This window comes from Sphaeramia orbicularis, chromosome 9, assembly GCF_902148855.1.
Source record: "Sphaeramia orbicularis chromosome 9, fSphaOr1.1, whole genome shotgun sequence".
NCBI lineage: Eukaryota > Metazoa > Chordata > Actinopteri > Kurtiformes > Apogonidae > Sphaeramia > Sphaeramia orbicularis.
This window is the reverse complement of record NC_043965.1, coordinates 7,336,782-7,355,903: the sequence shown is the minus strand read 5'-3', so window position 1 is coordinate 7,355,903 and position 19,122 is coordinate 7,336,782. Positions and strand designations below refer to the sequence as shown.

At 35.2% G+C, this 19,122-nt stretch overlaps 2 protein-coding genes across 3 annotated transcripts in view; one reads left to right on the top strand and one right to left on the bottom strand.

Moving 5' to 3' along the window:
- whrnb (whirlin b) overlaps positions 1 to 19,122 on the top strand; it is a 280,302-nt gene that overhangs the window by 115,928 nt on the left and 145,252 nt on the right. The window contains exon 3 of the mRNA XM_030144436.1: positions 15,846 to 15,971. Within this exon, the coding sequence (XP_030000296.1) occupies positions 15,846 to 15,971 (126 nt within the window). The remainder of the gene's footprint in view (positions 1 to 15,845; positions 15,972 to 19,122) is intronic.
- Positions 7,574 to 9,450, bottom strand: LOC115426366 (tripartite motif-containing protein 16-like). Of its 2 annotated transcripts, XM_030144442.1 has the most exons (2): positions 9,089 to 9,450; positions 7,574 to 8,809 (listed from the first exon to the last, which is right to left on the bottom strand). In XM_030144442.1, exons 1-2 carry the CDS (start codon positions 9,422 to 9,424, stop codon positions 7,754 to 7,756), a joined length of 1,392 nt encoding a protein of 463 aa, XP_030000302.1. In that variant the 5' UTR covers positions 9,425 to 9,450; the 3' UTR covers positions 7,574 to 7,753. The 2 variants fall into 2 exon arrangements, with proteins under 2 accessions (XP_030000302.1, XP_030000301.1); XM_030144441.1 differs by having other exon boundaries at positions 7,574 to 9,450.

The window sequence follows — 19,122 nt, the reverse complement described above, 5'->3', positions numbered from 1 at the left end:
TGGGGAGAACACACCAACACAGAACATATACTCATATATAAACATAAATTACACTGGTCAACAACAAATTTATTGTTTAAGTTTTTGGAGCTGATTTAGGATCATTTTGGTGTGCTGAATCCAAAAATCACATTCATTTTGCTCAATCAGGTCAACTTTCTGAACTATGCTACATATTGGCTTTTTAACATTTTTGCTTACATTTATGGGCATTTTCACATCATATGATACAAAATTCTTTCATATTTCTTGCAATAAACGCGTTCTGAAGATTTTACTTTTGCCAATTTATGATGAATGTTTTTTTTAATATTACAGGTGAATGAAATGGCTTCGACTAGAAGATCTTGCAAAAATAAGCCTGACGTATTCTGCTACATCTGTGGTGAATACACCATTGTACCTAACAGGAATCAAGTGATCAAATGATTTTTTTTCTCTTAAAACCTATTTTGGGTGAGAACTATATAAAAAATCAACTGATAAAGTCACAAAAATGTAATCAGTTTTGTGAGAAGATCAGATTTTTCAAAGTCAAATTAGCAAAAAAAAACCTGACCTGATTGAGAAAAACAGATGTCATTTTTGGATTTAGCGGTGCAAAATGGTCCTAATTCAGTTGAAAAAACATAGACAACTTGCAAAAACCATTTTTTTGTAACCCAGTGTTATAACCCAGGGTCATAACACATGAGGTTAGTGATAAACAAAGCAGAACAGTGTCAAATAAAGAACACTGGTTCAGACGTTCTGGTGTGAAACTAACTCATCAATCTTTCATAGAACTTGAGTCGTTTGACCAGTCCTTAGTTTTTCTTCTTCCTGATGATTATTCTCTCACACAGGTCCTAGAACTCAGATGGTGGTTTTCCGTTGGTGTATAGTCTCACATCTACTTTCATGTCTACGCTTTTTGAGATGCCACAGAAAATGTAGCTGCAGGAAAAAGTGTGGGCCTTTTCAACTCTGCAACAGAACGGCATTTGTTTTTGGTCTGGAGTTTTGGCTCCGTTACCTGACAAAACAGTCAAGATACATCACACACATCAGGCCTCAGTGTGGATGTTCTGTTCTAAGGGCTAAATCTTTTATTTATGATTCAACACTGGTAATAAAACCAACACAACGCAGCACAGTGGGACATGGTAATGTTATCAGGATAGAACTATAGTAACAAAATGAGCAAAAGCAGCTTTACTATGAAGAAAATAGTGACTTACAACATTTATTAATAGTGTTTGATAAGAGAATGTGAACACAGCAGTTATGAGTTTGTGTCCAGAGTTGAATTTTTCATGTTTCAATCAGATGTGTCAGCAGATGTAGCAGAATACGTCAGGCTTATTTTTGCAAGATCTTCTAGTCGAAGCCATTTCATTCACTTGTAATATTAAAAAAAACATTAATTATAAATTGGCAAAAGTAAAATCTTCAGAACTCGTTTATTGCAAGAAATATGAAAGAATTTTGTATCATATGATGTGAAAATGCCCATAAATGTAAGCAAAAATGTTAAAAAGCCAATATGTAGCATAGTTCAGAAAGTTGACCTGATTGAGCAAAATTAATGTGATTTTTGGATTCAGCACACCAAAATGATCCTAAATCAGCTCCAAAAACTTAAACAATAAATTTGTTGTTGACCAGTGTAATTTATGTTTATATATGTGTATATGTTCTTTTTTGCTAATTTGATTTTGAAATTCTTGTTATTGTTGACGTGTTCTTAAGTTAAGTAAGGAATCCTAACTAATACTGATTGATATGTGTTTAAACTTCAGAATTCAACTATCTAAATTAAAATAATATTTCATTATGATTGATTGTTTTTTTCCCACAATAAACCACATGGTACTATTCATACCCCACAGTTTAACCACTCGACCACAGACGCCTTAATGTTACTATAACTCAGAAACTCAGATGTGGAAGACACTATATGAGGTGGAAGAGGCTGAACAGGACTAAACTTCAGCTCCTAATTTGTGTTAATTTAAACGTATTTACCAAAGTGAGTCCCAAAGCTTATAACTGAGGAATGAGTGGCACTTCATTTGAAAGGTAATAACCTGGACTCAGAAAGTTACATTACTCTCGGCCACACTGGCTGCAGGGTGTTTGTCATTAGTTGGTCGTCCATCCGTCTGTCCAAAAACTTTGCTATGCACTGATCAGTCAGGCCACTGGGGGCAGTAGTGCGCCTGATAAGTCAGGCTGAGGGTTTTCAAGTGTTATGTTTTTTAGTATGTGCTAATTTGAACAACATTAGGATAAAGTTAGTGGCACTTGTGTCCCCCTTGTTTTTTTCCCCTGTTCAATATGAGTGAGTTAAACGCTGAATCATCCAACTCATGTTTTGTAGGAAAGTCTTTGGTAATTTTCAAAAAGTGACATTAAGAACATTTACCTTGTTATTGGGTTGAAAATTGAAAAATATTGAAATTATGTTGCCATGTAAGGGAAATAAAAAGGCTGTAAATGTTTTATGTAAAAAAAATAAAATAAAAAAAAAAGACCTGAAATGTTCTATATTTTCAAAATATTACTGGTAAAATTTATTTTTGTATCCAAAGTTAATGTTCTTGTGAGTAAAAAGTTGCCAAATGTGATACAAACAACATATCATAAATAAAATGACATGGCAACATTTTTTGTTTGTTTTTGTTAAAATACATTTAACCTCCTCAGACCCAACTATGGGTGTTCTGTCCACATTTGTGGACAAGAGTTTCACAACTTTATACAAAAAAAAGAAAGAAAAGAAAACTGTCCACCACAAAGGACATTCCACAAAAAGTTTAAAAACTGCATCTGAAAAACTGTTGCATCATGATGTTTCCAATATAGGCACTTAATTAATACAAAACAAAAAAAGCTGGTACTTTGCTGACATTTCCTGGGTCTGAGGAGGCTAAACTTCCAAAACAGTAGAGTTTAGTGGCTAGTTTTTAATGGGTCAGGTTTTACAGGGTTAATGAATGTTGGACAAGTGGAAAAAGCTGAAGAACTTTAGCTGAGGAGCTGTCAGGTAGTTGACTGCAGAGCATCTTGGGAAATAAATGGTCCAGCCTTTGTTTCTGCAGAGCTCTGTCTATGAACTGGACCAGGGAGATGATATTGATTTCAGTTTAGTCTGAGCTTTATAGTAATTACATCAGCAATTAGACACTGTTTTTGAGTCGACTCTTGTCATGGGATCAATGAGATCAGGCCGGCGGGGGCGGGGAGGGTTGGTGGTGGTGGTGTGGGGGGGGGTGTAGTTGGAAATCGATGCCCCCCTGCAGCCGCTGTGGGATGCATGTGAACATCCAGCCCCAGCAGCTCCTGCAGGACTAGAACCTGCAGCGTCAGCAGCTCCACACCACATGACCTCATGCCTGCACAGGTCTGCAGATCTGAACAGGACTCAGCTGATCAAGGCAGTAGGTTTGATTTGGACACTAGTGGGGACACTAAAGTGCTCCAAGGCAGCACTCCTGAAAGTTGATGTTTGTTGCGATCATAATTTCACATCATGTAGAGCTGATCAAATGAGCAAACAATCATAGTCAGAAAAAAATTCAGTAATTGACAAGTTTATAAAGTATATTTGAATATCTACAGACAATACAAGTATTTAATGCATTCTGCAAAGTTATTGTAATGACAAACATATGCATTATTATTGAAGCTCACCTGGGAATTTACAGCCTCTACTCCTCTACCTCCTCCTCCTTCTCCTCCTGTACCTCCTCCTTCTTCTCCTCCTCTACCTCCTCCTTCTTCTCCTCCTTCTCTGCCTTCTTCTCCTCCTCTACCTCCTCCTCCTTCTCCTCCTGTACCTCCTCCTTCTTCTCCTCCTCTACTTCCTCCTTCTTCTCCTCCTCTACCTCCTCCTTCTTCTCCTCCTCTTTCTCCTCCTCCTCCTTTGTCTCCTCCTCCTTCTTCTCCCCCTCTACCTCCTCCTCTACCTCCTCCTTCTTCTCCTCCTCTTCCTCATCCTCCTCCTTCGTCTCCTCCTCCTTCTCCTCCTCCTCTACCTCCTCCTTCTTCTCCTCCCTCCTCTCTACTGTTTGCCTCCTGATATAAATCTGTTGATTCATGACATATGAACAGATTCTGGATACACTGTTCATACAGTTTGATGGTACAGTTACTGTCTGAGCAAAAAAGGCTTTTACTTTCAATTATTACATGTAATTTATTCCCCAAAAATATGGATAAAATCACATCTAGAATCACATTTACAACCTGAGGTTTTATTGTGTTTTCCCCACAAATCTTCTTTGTGTTTTTTAAACAGTTGCTCTTCCATAGAAATGCATTAAAATAATAATAAGTGAAATAACTTTATAAAAGTGTTTCTGTTTGTGTTTCTGCCTCTACAGTTCTAGACCCTTGAACTAACTCACACTTTGACTCCAATAGAAGTGTCTTCTGTCCAGTTTTCTTTTCTTTGGCATCCTTCAAATCCTAATTACCGAGCACACACACACACGGGTGTGCACGCAAACACACACGTACAAATGTAAATGTAAATGACACCGCTGATATTCAAATCCATCTAGCTGACGTGACCCAGACAGAACAAATACAAACATACTGATAACTTGCGTTAGTGGTCCAACTAGCAGGTTCCTTTTACAAGCAGATGGAGTGACAGCGGGGACGGGCAATCACATGTACGTTAGCAAAACCAAAGAGCCAATCGGAGAGCGATATTTACGTTAGAGGCGGGACTTCTAGCAGAGACCGACTGTTAACCCTTTGTGTGCCATAATCATTGACTAAACACTACAGAGATATTAGTAGGGATATGTCCATAGTGTCCCTACACAATTCTACACCCCTAGTATAATAGTATAATGATGATGACTGGTGTATTATGTTTTTTTTTTTTTTCTCATTTGTCTGTATAAGTCTGTAACTCTGGCATGTGCTGTGTGAGGGGTCGAGGTGGGGGGTCTTGTTTCTGTCTTTTATATGTCTAAAAACAATAAAATGTGTTTGTTTTTTTTAAAGAAATGAACAAACAAAAAATGTGGTTCAACAGAAACAGGTTATCATTAAATCTTAACAAGACAAAAATAATGATATTTGGTAATTGTAGAAATAATTCACAGGTAACAATAAAAATAGATGGAATTGAAATAGAGAGAGTTGATGAAATAAAATTTCTGGGGGTAACCATTGATGACAAAATCAGTTGGAAAGCACATATCAAACATGTACAAACCAAAGTCTCCAGAAACATTGAAATAATAAATAAAGCAAAGAAGGTTTTGGATCAGAAATCCCTCCACACTCTATACTGTTCCCTAGTCTGAGCATATTTACAGAACTGTGCTGAGATCTGGGACAACAACTACAAGACTTCATTACAGTCACAAACTATTATTCAAAAAAGAGCAAAGAGGATCATTCACAAAGTTGGCTACCAGGAACACACAAACTCACTATTCTTACAGTCAAAATGACTCAAGTTCACAGACACTGTGGATGATCAAACAGCACAAATAATGTACAAAGACAAAAATAATCTATTACCAACAAATATACAGAAATTATTCAGTATTCATGAGGGGGGGGTTTGATTTAAGGGGGAAAATTAACTTTAAAATTCACTTAATACGCACGACAAGGAAGGGTTTTTGTGTTTCAGTCAGCGGGCTGAGACTGTGGAACAGATTTAATATAGAGTTAAAGCAATGTCCAAGCATGAAAGAATTTAAAAAAGAGGTACAAAGACACAATTTTTCAGACGTAGAGGGATGAGGGAGGTGTTGGGGATCACTGGGTGTTGTAAAGAAGTACAAGTATGTGGTATGTGTGTGTGTGTGTGTGTATATATATATATATATATATATATATATATATATATATATATATATATATATAGGTAGGTAGGTATATGTGTATGTATGTGTGTGTGTATAGATCTGTGTTTGAATATGTATTTACATATATGTGTTATTGTTTTATGTGTTTATGTAAATCATATTATATTTGTTTATAATAATATAAAGCCATAAACCAAATTATTTAATAATAAGTATCAGTCATATTATGGTATACAGGGTGGGGAAGCAAAATTTACAATATTTTGAGGCAGGGATTGAAAGACAGTGTATGACCAATTAGTTTATTGAAAGTCATGAGAATTGATTTGCCGCAAGAAAATGTACATAATAGAAAATGTTTTTATTCTATGTGTCCTCCTTCTTTCTCAATAACTGCCTTCACACGCTTCCTGAAACTTGCGCAAGTGTTCCTCAAATATTCGGGTGACAACTTCTCCCATTCTTCTTTAATAGTATCTTCCAGACTTTCTGGTAATAGTTTTGCTCATAGTCATTCTCTTCTTTCCATTATAAACAGTCTTTATGGACACTCCAACTATTTTTGAAATCTCCTTTGGTGTGACGAGTGCATTCAGCAAATCACACACTCTTTGACGTTTGCTTTCCTGATTACTCATATGGGCAAAAGTTTCTGAAAAGGTATGGATAATAGTGTTAGGTATGATTATGACATCAATATATGTTTGGTTTCAAAACAATTGACGTAGTGCCTGCTGAGAAAAAACAACTAAATGTTCATTGTAAATTTTGCTTCCCCACCCTGTATAGTATAGATATGCTTAAGGAAGGTTATTACTGTTATTAATTATATAAGGAGAAGGGGTGGGAGTTTATAAGTTATCCTTCTTTTCACTCCTTTTCAAATATGTATGATATGTCTTATGTTTAAGTGTTTTGTTTATTTATTTTCTTCTGTTTTGACATTCATATTCAAAATAAATACATCAGTCAATCAATCAATCAGTCAATCATTTTTTAAAAATTCATTTTGTTGATTATTTTATTCATTTTGTGATTAATTTTATTTTTGTTAATTTTGTTTATTTTTTTCGTTTTGTTTTTTTTCCTGTAAATTTTTGTTTCATGTTGATTTTTTTTTTTTTTTTAAATTAGTGCCTCATTTTGCTCATTTTTCTATAAAACCTCAGTATATTAATGCCATAAATCTCCTATTGTCTGAACTAAAGGGTTAATAGCCATGTTAAGCTCAGAGTCAATTCAAAGGTTATTAGATCAAAAACAAAGAGAAAACTGAAGCAAAAGCGTTTTTTTTTTTTGTTTTTTTTTTTTAATTATCCTTTATATTTGACATTTTTCAGTGTATTTGTCTCATTATTTTGTTCATTTTTCTTGTTTATGTTGTTAATTTTTTTTTTTTTTTTCCACTTTTTAACATTGTGGATCCTATTTGTTCATATTGTTGCTCATTTTGTGTATTTTGCTGCATAATTGCTCAAAATTTTAATTATTTGCTAATTTTGTTGATTATTTTGTTCATTTTTGTTCAATTTGTTGATTAGATTAGATAAAACTTTATTGATCTGTTGGACAGAGACAGAGAAATTCAGAATTGGTCATTTTTACTCATTATTATTGATTATTTTATTATTATTATTATTTTATTATTATTTTATTCATTTTGTGATTAATTTTATTTTTGTTCATTTTGCTGATTATTATTTTTTTTTATCTTGTTTGGTTTTTTTTACTTATAATTTTTGTTTCTTGTTGGCTTTTTTTTTTTTTTTAATTAGTTGCTCATTTTGCTCATTTTTCTATAAAAAATATTTGTTCCTCACAATAAATTGTGCATTCAGGAAAAAAAAAAAAGTTGATCTGTTTTTGTGTCATGTGATTTAGAGACAGATACGGAAAGATTGATCTGATCAACTGGATCAAAGTCAATGATGAGTTTACTGGAGTTTAGGGAAGTGGGCGGTGTCTCCAATATTCCAAAGACAAAGTCCAGCGTACAGAGGTTGAGTGAACGTGGTCTGGACTCTGTGGATCAGAGTCATGGTTTCAGAGACACTGTAGAAGGACAGAATACCTGCTGTGTGATCCAGGTACACTCCGATTCTGGAGGGAACTGGACCTGGGACAGAAGACTGGACACCGTTATGATGAAATACAGGAGAGTTATTGTTAGAATATAAAGCCCAAGATTTGTCATTTTTTCCAAATCCACCTTCATCAGACTTTCCTTTTCTCTTAATATCCTTATATGCGACAGCTACCCGAACGTCCCACCCCCTCCACTCCACCTCCCAGTAACATCGACCAGTCAGACCCTCTCTGCTCAGGACCTGACGCCAGTCACTGAATCTGTCTGGATGATCAGGATAGTTCCGTCTTTGTCTCATAAATGTTCCTCTTTTATTCTTCTCAGACAGTGACAGATATTCATTCACTGTGTTTGGATCCAGTGTGATTTGACGTGAATATTGTAAGAATCCTGCTCTGGTCTGTGGTTCTGGTTCTAGTAGAACCTGTGTTTGACTGATGCTCAGTGAGATGTTGGTCCATTCCTCTGTCAGACTGTGCTGGAGTTTATCTCTGAGCTCTGACACAGCTGCCGTCACATCCTCAAAGTAACTCCAAGGATGGATGTGGACATGGGATGAGTCTGGATCTTCTCTGAGTGTGGACACCGATGAATACTGGAGTAAAAACTGGTTGTGGTCGTGTGTGTGTGACAGTTTGTCCATCTCGGTGTCTTTCCTCCTCAGCTCAGCGATCTCCTGCTCCAGCTTCAACTCCAGCTCTTTGACTCGACTCACTTCAGTTTCCTCCTTGGATCTGATCTGCTTCTCCACATCACCCCTTCCTTCCTCCATCAGTCGGATCAGCTCAGTCAGGATCTTGTGGTTCTTCTCCACTGCTTCATCAGCACAGCGACTGATGGTCTTCACCTCCTTTTGAAGCACCTTCACATCTTCCTGTTTGTCTTTGATTCTCTGCTGGATTTTCTGTCGACTCACCTCCAGCTCCTTCTGCCTCTCAGTCCTTTCTGCTGCAGATGTGACTGTGTCGTGGCCTTTATGTTCATCCACAGAGCACAGATAACAGATACACTGACCATCAGTGCGGCAGAACATCTTCATCACCTCATCATGACGAGAGCAGATGTTCTCCTGGAGCTTTTGGTACGGATCCACCAGCTTGTGTTTCTTAAAGGCAACAGATTCATGATGAGGCTGAAGGTGTTGGTCACAGTAAGAAGCCAAACACCCCAGACAGGACTTGACGGCTTTCAGTTTCCTCCCAGTGCACACATCACAGGCCACATCTTCAGCTCCAGCATAGCAGTGATCAGCTGCAGCAGCTCCAAGTCCAGTCTTCTTCAGCTGTTCCACTAAAACTGCCAACATGGTGTTTTTGACCAGGACAGGCCTTGGTGTGAAGGTCTGTCTGCACTGAGGGCAGCTGTGGAGGTTCTTCCTATCCTCTTCATCCCAGTGGGTTTGAATACAGCTCATACAGTAGCTGTGTCCACAGGGAATAGTCACCGGATCCTTCAGTAGATCCAAACAGATGGAACAGGAAAATGTTTCCTGATCCAGCTGAACTCCTTTCTGCTCCATTTCTGCTTCGTGTATCGACAACTGGTTCAGTTTCACAGAGTGAAAGCAGTTTGGCCTCTGATCTGGACCCGCCTCCTGTTGGCTCCACCCACCAATAAACTGTCAGATCTACAGGGGAGGAGTCGAGGTCATGTAAGGACAGAGTGGAGCTGCTGTGTTTGTTACGACACAGAAGACAAACCAGTTTTTGTCAGTCCTATAGACCAGTTGGGTCCTAAATCAAGGGAGTAGGTTTGATTCTGTCATTGGTGGGGGCACAAAACTGCTCCAAGGCAGCACTCCTGAAAGTTTTTTTTTTTTTTTTGCATTTGCGATCATAATTTCACGTCATGTAGAGCTGATTAAACAAACAAACAATCAGTCAGTCGGTTCTAGCCATTTTGGCACCCTTGGTATGGGGATATGAATTTGATGCCCCCCCTTAAAAAAACACACACATGCACACAAACACACACACACATACATGTAAGGGGGGGCACAAAGAGGAGATACATGAAGCATGAGAGGAGATGCGCAAAGCAGCCAGCAGTAAACCATAAAGAAACATAAATAAATCAGATAGAAACATAAATAAACCACATTTTTGTCCATTTTTCAGTCCTTTTGATTTTGCCTTTATATACTATATAAACAAATGTTTACCCATGTTTGGTATCTGTTTTTTCAGCACAACTTCATCTATCTCATCTGTCTATTATTTTTTCACTTTAACCTACTATAAAAACACAAAAGGACAAAAAAACACACAAAATATATAAAATTCGATTTGAAAAATGTATAGAATTTATTGCATAAATAACACACAGGTGCTTAACGAACCTTTTCAAAGACTTTAAAAGTGAATATTGGTTCCAAATATTAGGAATATAAAATTAAAATTGTAATAAATTAAAACTATACTCAAATATTTGACATAAAAGGACAGCTTTACATAGGTATTTTCTCCAGAAAAGTGTGGTAATCAAACACGGTTATCATGATAATTAGAATTTAAACGGTAATACTAACCATCTGCAATTTTGCCACGGTTTATCGTTATACCAGAAATCATTACATCCCTATACAGGAGTCATGTAATGCATTACAATTCTATTACATAAGGTAAGGAATTACTTTTAAATAACAGTAACCACTAATCTGTAATGGATTACAATTTGGAAGTAACTTGCACAACACCGAGTATAACAGGGGAGCTAGTGAGAGGAAAACTGCTTGTATTTGCTGATATTCAGATGAGCTCGGATGACCTGAAGGGGATCTAATTAAAGCGTGAGCAGAGGAATGCAGTTTGTGGACGGAGGCCTGAGAGGCTGTTTCCTCCACAGCCAGCGTGGCCTTCAAGATACAGGCGGGAGCCCTGATTTGTCGACTGTTCAGCTGCTGAGTGGATAAATCTTTATTAGTGACGGTGCCAGATACAGTATATACAGTAAACACATGCAAATGAAATGTAATAAACAGTGAAAGTAGTGAAGCATTTAGCACAGCGAGGTGGAGTCCTGAGTGCTGCTCTTTAAATGAAATGTGGTCATAAATCCCCATATGCAGATAGTAAACCCTATAGAGGACCGGAATATATTATGTATGCATATGACTGTGTACTGTATGCTTTATACTGTACACACATATGCTTCCCTCTTTAACCCTTAAACACCGAGAACTGTTTATGCTGTAAGCTCCATGTGGATTTTATTTAAATGTATTGTTTATTGTTTATTTAACGAGGACATTGTTCATTCATTCACTCCACAGTTAGTCCAATGGCTCTTTTTCATCTGCAGTCCCAGATTATAAACAAAGGTTATAAACGTACAATTTAAAAAATACCTATACATAGACGAGTGTTGCTGTACAAACATTTACAATTAATTACACATCAGATGTAGTAAATAAAAAAAATGTTTAAATACACATTGCTCTTTGATGTATTAAAAAATACAACAGAAACAGGAGTGACTTTTTAATTTTGGCAGCTCCAACTATCAATGTACCGATTATTTGATGCATTTTGAACTCATTATGAGATTGTTCTCTGCGTTTAACCTTAGGTGTTTAGTTTATTTAACATATAAAAAAATGTATTAAAAAAATAACACTGTAAAAAAAATCTGTAATTTAACAGAAATTTCACAGTTTATTTTACAGATTTTTCCTTTATTTTTAAGATACAGGAAAATATCAATGAAATAACAAAAACAGACTGTGATTTTACATGTCAAATGTAAAATAACATGAAAAAATTCTAACTGTGAATAACCATAAAATTTCCCTTTTTTTTTTAAAGAAAATTTTTCTTTTTCCACAGAAAAATACAGTTAAAATACATTTGCAAATGTATCGTAATTTCACAAATATTTATTTTCTATTTGAGATTAAACCGTTAATTTAAAATTTAATACTGTAAAAAAAAAAACAAAAAAAAACCCAGATAAAATTACTGACAATTAACCGTAAAAGAAGTATTTGTTCTGTAAGTTTGACAAGTCTTGTTTATTAGTTGACAAATATGTTGTGTAATTACGGGAGGTTTCACAACAAAAATGTTGAATAAATGTGTTTTTGTGAATGTATAACATGTCTAAGCACTGATAAACTGTCCAAATACAGTTTTTATCAGTGGATTGTACAACTGAGTCTCATTGAAAATTATTTATATATATATATATATATATATATATATATATATATATATATATATGTAATTTGATTGTTTTTAATACACGTAAATAATCTTTATTAAACATTGAAAAGTAAAAAAAAAAAAGCAAAATTTCATGTAAAGTTAGGAAAAAAAAAATTTAATTATGGAAAATTACCGTGTTTTTATGAGATGGTTACTTTCCCTTATTTTAACGATATTTTTTTTGGCACCCCTGCTGCCAGAATATTACCATTTTTTTTACAATTTTTTTTTTACTGTGTATATATTAATAATAATAATAATAATAATAATAATAATGGATTAGATTTCTATAGCGCTTTTCAAGGCTCCCAAAGCATTTTCCATTAGTGATCCATTATTCATTCACGCTCACATTCACACTCATATCATATATATTAGGTTTGTTTGATTAATGAATTAATTTTAAATGCTCACATAAGAAAAAATAGTCAGGCCAGGGCACAAATAAATCATAACCAGATAAATGTATTATATATATATATAGACCAAACAAACACATACATTATATATAGACATGTATAATAAAGGTTATGACTCTAGTTCTGTGCATCTCCCATTGCCTGAGTTCACAATTGACAAAATAAAAGAAGATAAAGTTGAACCTAACAGCTCAGGGATGTATAATTTCATTTGTGTATATGTGTATCCATATAAACTGAGCTCATTAAGAGTACAAATGGTAGAAAAGTGGTTAATATTAATACACAAATAATTAAATTCTTGTCCAAAGCTGATGTCTTTGCACTCCCCCCTAAACCCCCACTAAAACGATTTAATTTTCTGGACTTTGCCACTTGTTATAATATTATCCTTTGCATTTTTCAGCAAAACTGAGTTCTTTCCGACATTTAATTTACTCATCATATACATGTTCATAAAAGCTCAGAGTTTATTCAAAGGTCATTTTATCAAAGTGGAGAAAACTGGTGAAAATGTGAATTTTTCAGCAAAATATAGCTTAAAAACAAGCATCTACAACCACTTAGCCATTTGTGAAACTACAGTTACAGGTTTTACTGGTGAGTCAGTGTTTCCACGTTCACTACAGAGCCTCTGAACATCTGAAAAGACACATCTGCTATAAGATAGGATAAGATAAGATGAGATAAGATGAGATAAGATAGTTTATTTGGCATTTGTATACATTCAAGTACATCAGAGTTATGATGCAGAGGTCTCTCAGAGTACATGTACAACAGATTAAAAGATATAATGAAAATAAAAACTATATGATATAGGCAGTATAAAAAGAATTAAAAGACAATAATACAGTGATACGAGCCACTGCAAAAAAAATAACATAAATAAATAAATAAATAAATAAATAAATAAAATTAAGGTCCACTATATTTTTAAATTTCTGAGAAAAAAGTCAGAATTCTGAGGAAAAAAGTCAGAAGTTTGAGAAAAAAGTCAGAATTCTGAGATTAAAGTCAGATTTGTGAGAAAAAAGTCAGAATTCTGAGAAAAAAGTCAGAATTCTGAGGAAAAAAGTCAGAATTTTGAGAAATAAGTCAGAATTCTGAGATTAAAGTCAGATTTGTGAGAAAAAAGTCAGAATTCTGAGAAAAAAGTCAGAATTCTGAGGAAAAAAGTCAGAATTTTGAGAAATAAGTCAGAATTTAGAAAAAAAAAGTCAGAATTCAGAGATTAAAGTCAGATTTGTGAGAAAACAGTCAGAATTCTGAGTAAAAAGTCAGAATTCAGACTTTTTCCCTTTGAATTCTGACTTTAATCTCAACCATAATAAAATAAAAAAAACAAAACAGAATTCTGAGAAAAAAGTCAGACTTCTGAGATTAAAGTCAGAATTCTGACTGTTTTCTCAGAATAATAATAAAAACAATATGTCGGATCTTATTTTAAATTTTTTTTTCCAGTGGCGTCCATCCTTCAATCAATACCTAAAAATAAAAACTCTCCACAAATAATGGCATTTTACCTGAGTTATTTCATTGTATTAATAGGATTAGTGATTATAAACATAATAAAACATTTCATATAAGTAGATACTTTTGGTTTCTGGGAGCTGTTTACATTGTTTTTTTGTGTTTTTTTTTTTTTTGTAACATATTGGTCTGGATTCAGGACCCACTATCACACCTCAATGACATGACAAGACCCACATGAATAACAGTTAAACGTCTCCAGTTTCTTCAATAAAAAGATGGTGTGTTTTGAATCTGAGCTAACACAGAATATCACAGTATGAAAACACTGAAGACAAGTTTAATGATGAACCAAACTGACCAGCAGGTGGTGATGATAAAGAGGGAAATATCCAAATATCACTCCTTCCACATTATTTTTTGTTTGCCTTAAAACCCACTGAAAACAGGTTTTCAACCCACTTTTGGGTCACGACCCACCAGTTTAGAATCACTGTTTTAAGACATCTGCAGGAAATAACTGCAAACAGAATGTGCTCGGCATCGTTCAGGAAGTAGTAAAAAAAAAAAAAAAAAAAAAAAAACTGATATGAAGCAGAAGAAGCTGGTGCGGATGAACAGGAGTAAAAACTGCACTTGGAAACAGTCTGGGAGCTTAAAGTGTGATAGCTCTGGCTTCAATCATGACCAGTCAAATCACTTCTTCTCCTTTCCCATTACCCACAGTGCACTCCGACTGTTTGGAGAATTTTTCAGAGTCGCTTTGCAATTTCTCCCAGGAGATGACGACCGTAACTACCTTCCACAGTCCGCTCTCATGATGATTTCAAACACAATCTGTCTGAAATTGAGTTGATGTTTTATTAGCACATAAAATGTCCTATTATTATCGTACAATAGGTTGAATGTCTGAAAATCAGCTCTTTCTTGACTTGATGTAATCCTCCAGGTTATATAACATGGCCGTATAAATCCTGTCCATTATCTGTCCCATATGTTTCTAAATATAGCAGAAATAGTCGGTATCGCTGCACTTTCCCAGACATGTCCTGCAGCGTCTCCTGATGGATACAGTATGTTCTGTTTGGAAATGGTCTTCCACCTGACATGTTCTGACAGCATGTTCCAGTATCTGAATGTCAGAGCAGGTGGAATATCAGGGACTTAACCATAAAGACCCAAAACTATCCACTGAACTAAACTGTTTAACACAGGGGGATCAAACTCATTTCAGTTCAGGGGCCACATGAAGCCACATTTGATCTGAAGTGGGCCGGACCAGTGAAATAATAGCATAATAATATTTAAATGATGCCAACTCCAAACTTCCCTCTATGTTTTAGAAGACATGACAATGTGAATAACATGAACAAACTGACATTTCTTAAGAAAACCAAGTGGAATTTTAACAATACTAACATTTATGTATAAGAGAATTAGCAATAGTAAGTCTATAAGTTTATTACTAATAAAGTACTGGTACTGACCAGAGCATCATGGGTAATGTCATGTCCGTCCACCAGCAAAAGTTTTCAAATACATGTGCTATTCCAAATCCAATATTTCTGAAAATAGAGCTTCCACTGTCAAATAACATCAGTAGTCTGTGCACAAATGGATTAGCATTATTTTAACACAGTTCTATGCATTTCTTACAACTTTTTTTTTTTGGGGGGGGGGAATGGCCACTCATTTGACCCCCTAAGTAAATTTTAGCCAATTTACATTAACATTTACATTTACATGTATGTATTTGGCAGATGCTTTTTTCCAAAGTGACTTACAGGGAAAAAAAAAAAAAAACTATCCTGAGTTGGATGGTGTTTTGATCGACACGTGTCCCCTCCAGGTCAACCTGAACATGGACGACGGCCGATCCCTGGGCCTCATGATCAGAGGAGGTGCTGAGTATGGACTGGGCATCTACATCACCGGAGTGGACCCTGGATCTGCTGCCGACGCCGGTGCTTTGAAGGTACCCCGACTCACACTGTCGTCATAGCGTCTGTGATGTCACACCAGGAAACAGAGCAGAAGGTTTCAGATGTAAAAGGCTTTATTTACAGACCTGAACACACACCAGGGCCCTGACTACAGAAAAAATATGGATGCAGGTCAATTGGGAGAGACTAAAAATGTACCACTCTGTTTAATTGTGCCACCATTTACACATTCATCATGTGGACGAAAGTATGTGGACACACTGAATTCAAGTGTTTCTTTTCTAACAGGGGTCTGGGATACAAAAGTAAGTAATTAAGTAATTAAATTCAGCACACCGGTGACTCATAATTGAGGCACTATCAACCTAGAACCTGTTTTGTTCAATTCTTTCATTTTGGTAATTGACGTCATTCCACACAACTGATGCTACTCTTCTTTTTGTGGCCAAATTTCCTTTTATCCGTGTTTTTCTTGCAAATATTGAGGTGGTGTTTGAGTTTATTTGCTGTACTCCAACACATGCACCATGATGTGACTTTTGTTTGTAGGTAATGTATGTGTTAACTGCATTAGATACACTATATGGACAAAAGTATTGGGACACGTTGACTTCAGGTGTTTCTTTTCTAACAGGGGTCTGGGATACAAAACAATAATGACTACTGTCCAATTATCTCTTTTTTTATTGAGATAATTATCATTTCTTTGGTTAGTTTGGTTTAAATTGTTATCTTTGTTTCCAAAATGAATCAGAGATGGTTTTTACTTAATTTTTCTCAACATTGATTTTTTAAATTTTTTTTATCCATGACTATGATTTTAAATGTTCTATCTCTAAATTTCTAAAATATTTTTCATGCTCTGACTGTAAATAATAATTTTTATACCACAACTATCCATCTACTTTCGTCACATCTCACTTAGGAAGAAACATCTCTCATTAAAGTTTAAGGAAATATTCATGTTTATAAACTATATGGACAAAAATATTGGGACACATCATGTCTATAGCTGTAAGATGTCCTGTTCATGATGATTTTAGACAGAAATTAAGTAAAAAAAATAAAAAAATAAAAAAATCTTTGAGGCATTTGGGAAACAAGACCCAATTTAAACCAAACTAACCAATGCAATGCATTTAACTTTTCTAAAGAGATTTGTCATAATTTCTTCATTTTTCAGTGAAAATCATGTATTTTCCTGTATTTAATTCACTCATTGTGCAAGCTCAGAGTAAATTCAAAGGTTATTATCACAGAAAACTGAACAAAAAGAAACTTATTCAGCAAAATCTATCCTTAACTGAACATATAACCAAGCATCTAAAATCCACTGTCATTCATCAAACTCTATAGGTTTTACTGGTGAATCAATGTTGTAGAAGATGACGGTGTTTCCATGGTAACTACAGAGTCATATCTGCTGATGTTGAAAAGCTGAGAAACTGCATTTTAACTGAATTATTTACATGTATTGATAGGATTAGTGGATCAGAACATATAAAACATTTTACATCAGCAGACACTTCTGGTCACCAGTGGCAACAGTAAAATTAATCCAAACCGTGATATATTATGGCTAAAATGTACTTAGGGGGTCAAATGAGTGGCCATTTTTGTCAAAAAAAAAAAAAAAAAGTTGTAAGAAATGCATAGAACTGTGTTGAAATAATGCTAATCCCTTTGTGCACAGACTACTGATATTATTTGACAGTGGAAGCTCTATTTTCAGAAATACTGGATTTGGAATAGCACGTGTATGTGAAAACTTTTGCTGGTGGACGGACGTGACATTACCCATGATGCTCTGGTCAGTACCAGTACTTTATTAGTAATAAACTTATAGACTTACTATTGCTAATTCTCCTCTTATTCATAAATGTTAGTATTGTGGATCTAAAACAATAACAGCTGACACAAAAACACTAAATGTGTCAGTGGACGGATGTGACATGGTTGTTGTGGATCCCATCATACTGATGCTCTGCAGCCATGTCACCGTTTACACTAATGATCCCAGTGCAAAAACTAGGATCACAATTATTTATTGTATAGTTTATCATCAGACTAAAGAGTAAATAACAATATAGAATTGTTATTTCTTTATAAAAATGCTTATTATTAGAAAACTGTTGATTTCAAAAGTGAGGTGTGACATTCTTCATGTATGTATTGGTGTAACATAAGCAGGATGGATCAGCACCATACTCCAGATTGAACCTGTAAAAATAAAACATGTGATATGTAGGAGAGAATCTGGTAAGAAAAACTGGGGAATCTAAAAGAATAGAATATTTGTTTTTCAGGTAAATTCAGTTCAAATATAACTTGGCCATTTGTGACATGAAAATATAGCATTAATTGTGATGAAATTGGACAATTTTGAGCTGAAAACATAGTTCATATGAGCATCAACATGTTGAACAGAACTGAAATCCTGTAAATTTGCATAAGTTGCATTTACCAACACAGAGTTCCTTTGGGGATTCACTTATACTGATTTCAAAGACATAAATAAGACCTCTGAGCAAATTTTAGCCGATAATAATAGTAAAACACTGATATTGAAGGACCATTTTGCTTTATAATGAACACTGTTTTCACACTTTTAGGTAAGTACAGAGGAACTTTCCTTTTCAGACGATAGAAGTAAATCATCCTTACAGAGTCAAACTCCACATAGACTTCATTAGATACAGTGAAGAGAGAAATGGGATACACAGCGAAATCTACTCGTAATAAAGTGAAGTGAAGTGGGACTTAAATGTCTGAAACCAATATAAATCAACAGCCACAACTCTGCTAAGCTGTTCTTAGGTTAGCTTTAGCCCCGGGTAGTGTCTCCCAGGTAATAAAACATGGATTAGAGGACGGACAGTAGAGAAAGAACACTCACTGTTTATTTCTTTAGTACGACTGGTGTACTGTTACTGACATGCACGTTGAATGTCTGCTTGTTCTTTTGTTTGTCCGATGCATATGAATGTATCTGTATGTTCTGTCCGTATCCTGTACGGACATTAATTCAGTCCATTTTATCACATTGGATCCACATTCATGCCTAGAAAATGAATTTAGGTGACCTTTAAGAACTCCAGCTGGACCACTGACAGATACTTACCTCAGAGCTGAAGGTTCGTCCTGAATCCTCATCAACTTCTACCTGCTGTTCTGGATAACATT

Excerpts from the sequence above, each read along its gene's own strand:
- LOC115426366 (XM_030144441.1), bottom strand. The coding sequence starts at position 9,424 with ATGGAGCAGAAAGGAGTTCAGCTGGATCAGGAAACATTTTCCTGTTCC.